The following is a 2,443-nucleotide window of genomic DNA, read 5'->3' as shown; positions in this document are numbered from 1 at the left end:
TATTTTTTGGATAGTCAGAGTCTATTGTATGTAATTGTATATATATACAATTTCTCTTTTGTATATTTAATTGGTAATCCCTCTTTTTTGTATAGTTTTTATATAGTGACATCTATTTAGTATATTTTTTGTATAGCTATAGTTTATTTTCTATTTTTTTGTATAGGAACAAAATATTACATATAAATTATATAGTGACAGTCTATTTTGTATATTTTTGTATAGTAACAGTCTTTTTTGTTTATTGTCATCTATTTTATATATTATTTTGTATAGTGACATCCATAATAGTATTTGAAATAAAACTTCTACTAATGCTTTCATTATGACAAAAAGTAGCATCTTAATTCATACATCAGAGAGAATCTGATTGCAAATCTCATTATTTTTCCAATATTCTAATTGCAATATTCAGAAGAATTTTTTTTACAAAATACTAAATCACTGTAGCAACATCTACTAGTTGTCTTGAGCATTCCTGCATGTTCTTCTGTTATGTCTTTGTTTTCCACACAGTCCATATATAACAGTTTCAGTATACAGATATTCATAAAGTCCCTTGCGTCGCGACTTCGTCGGTCTTCCTGGTTTGCCCTTCACTATCGGTGGTAGGACCACATTATCTAACACTTCTGTTGGAAGGTCCCATGTAGTTTCATCAGGAAGTGGATTAACTGACACTTCATATGTCTTCTTGAAGTATTCCTTGGTGTAATAGGCAGAACAATATTTGGATGCTTCTATGTGTGTGTAGTCCAATACTGCCATAGCATGTGGACAAGGAATCTCATCCACTTGAAATCGTTTGCACGGGCATTCTCTTTTTTGCATGCAGACTATGTTCCGCCTTTGTTCCGCATCCATTACTACATATACATAATCGGTTGAAGGCTTCACCTAAATTTAAATAGATATTATTAGTAAAACTATAACAGGGATATGACAAGTTTTAATGCATTTTTGTCAAAGTATGTTACTCCGGCGTAAGAAGTAAGACATGATAAAAGAATATTTACCGTCATCTTCTGAGACAAATAGCTATTTTCCTTCAGTACTTCATGATATTTTTGTCCTATGCCAATAAATGTACTCATTGCAGTCATTCTATTTGTATTATTCCATTCCATTACCAAATTCATCATGTAATCTAGCAAACTCATGATTGGTATCTGTCTTGCCTCTCTGTTCCTTGCATTGAGTGACTCAGCAATATTTGAAGTCATCACCATGGATCTATTAACAGTGGAATGCACTATAGACTACTTTTCATAACCAACTTGGAATAGGTAACCCCTTACCCTCTTATCAATGCTGTCCATATCTTCCTTGAGGCGATTAAAATCTTCAATTTTGTATGCTCTGGCCATTGCAAAAAATACTTTCCTCAGCCGGTCATGGTTCTTCTTGAATTGCTTCTTTATGTTATTCCAAAGATGAAAGACGCATAAACAGTGAGATACCTCTGGATACACAATCGAAGCACCCCTCAATATGCTTGCATGACGATCCAATATGATGCACATCCTTTCCCTTTCCCCCAAAGCCTTCTAAACATTTCAAAAAACCATTCCCATGAAGCATCATTTTCAGAATCTACAACAGTGTATGCTAGTGGAAAAATTTTACCTGCTTAAGCAAATAAGAAAGTATCCACATGTTATTTTTGTTATACACAAATAAGAACTATCTATACCATATATAATTATTATACGAGTCTGCAACATATTCACCTGCTGCATCTTGTGCGTTAGCTGTTAACATTATTCCTCTGTGTGATGATTTGAGGAATGTCCCATCAACCACTACGATAGGGTAACAGTATTTCCATCCTATGATTGATGCATTTAGTGCGATAAAAACATACATGAAGCGCTCGTCCTCTGATTTATGTAACCTTGTGACAGAACCAGGATTTGTCATATTTATCATATACAAGTGACCCGGCACTTTTCTATAAGATTCACGTGGTATCCCTCTTAGAAGTTCAAGCGTCTTTTTCTTTTGTTCTATAAGCTTTTATGTAACTCATATTAATCCCATATTGTTGTTTCATGTCGCTCATGATGTCTGTCGGAGTGTATATTGTTTTTGGATTGATATATTTGTTGCAAATCATTTTTGCAATGGCTGACGAAGTAGCATGACGTTGTGAAAACAGTCTACTCATCTCTGGGTAAGTGTGAACATCATTGAATCGTCTAACTTTGAAGACATTTGATTTGTGTAGACTTGAAGATCTAAGACTCCATTTACAACTTTCATCCACGCATGTAAGACAATACCTATTTAAAATATAGTGTTATGATAATGTATTTCTTCAGATTTTTACACTTGTGTCTCAAATAAACAAGCAGTATACATATGCAATCTCACTATACAATAATTATACATTTTTTATACAGATCTGTATACAAAAAATTACAGAGAAGTGCAATCTTATTAT

The 2,443-nt window shown here is 33.3% G+C and overlaps 1 protein-coding gene across 1 annotated transcript; it reads right to left on the bottom strand.

Moving 5' to 3' along the window:
* Window positions 1-459: 459 nt before the first annotated feature.
* On the bottom strand, window positions 460-1,229 carry LOC104226182 (uncharacterized). The gene is made up of 2 exons (XM_009778100.1): window positions 1,017-1,229; window positions 460-897 (listed from the first exon to the last, which is right to left on the bottom strand). Exons 1-2 carry the CDS (start codon window positions 1,227-1,229, stop codon window positions 460-462), a joined length of 651 nt encoding a protein of 216 aa, XP_009776402.1.
* Between the last annotated feature and the right edge of the window lie 1,214 nt (window positions 1,230-2,443).

The sequence above is a fragment of the Nicotiana sylvestris genome, chromosome 6, assembly GCF_000393655.2.
Source record: "Nicotiana sylvestris chromosome 6, ASM39365v2, whole genome shotgun sequence".
Classification (NCBI taxonomy): domain Eukaryota; kingdom Viridiplantae; phylum Streptophyta; class Magnoliopsida; order Solanales; family Solanaceae; genus Nicotiana; species Nicotiana sylvestris.
The sequence above is the reverse complement of the archived record's forward strand: the minus strand, read 5'-3'. Positions and strand labels throughout refer to the sequence as shown.

Coding starts and splice junctions, on each gene's coding strand:
- LOC104226182 (XM_009778100.1), bottom strand. CDS start 1,229: ATGGTGATGACTTCAAATATTGCTGAGTCACTCAATGCAAGGAACAGA. Junction 898..1,016: donor ATTTGTCTCAGAAGATGACG/GTAAATATTCTT, acceptor ATTTAAATTTAG/GTGAAGCCTTCAACCGATTA.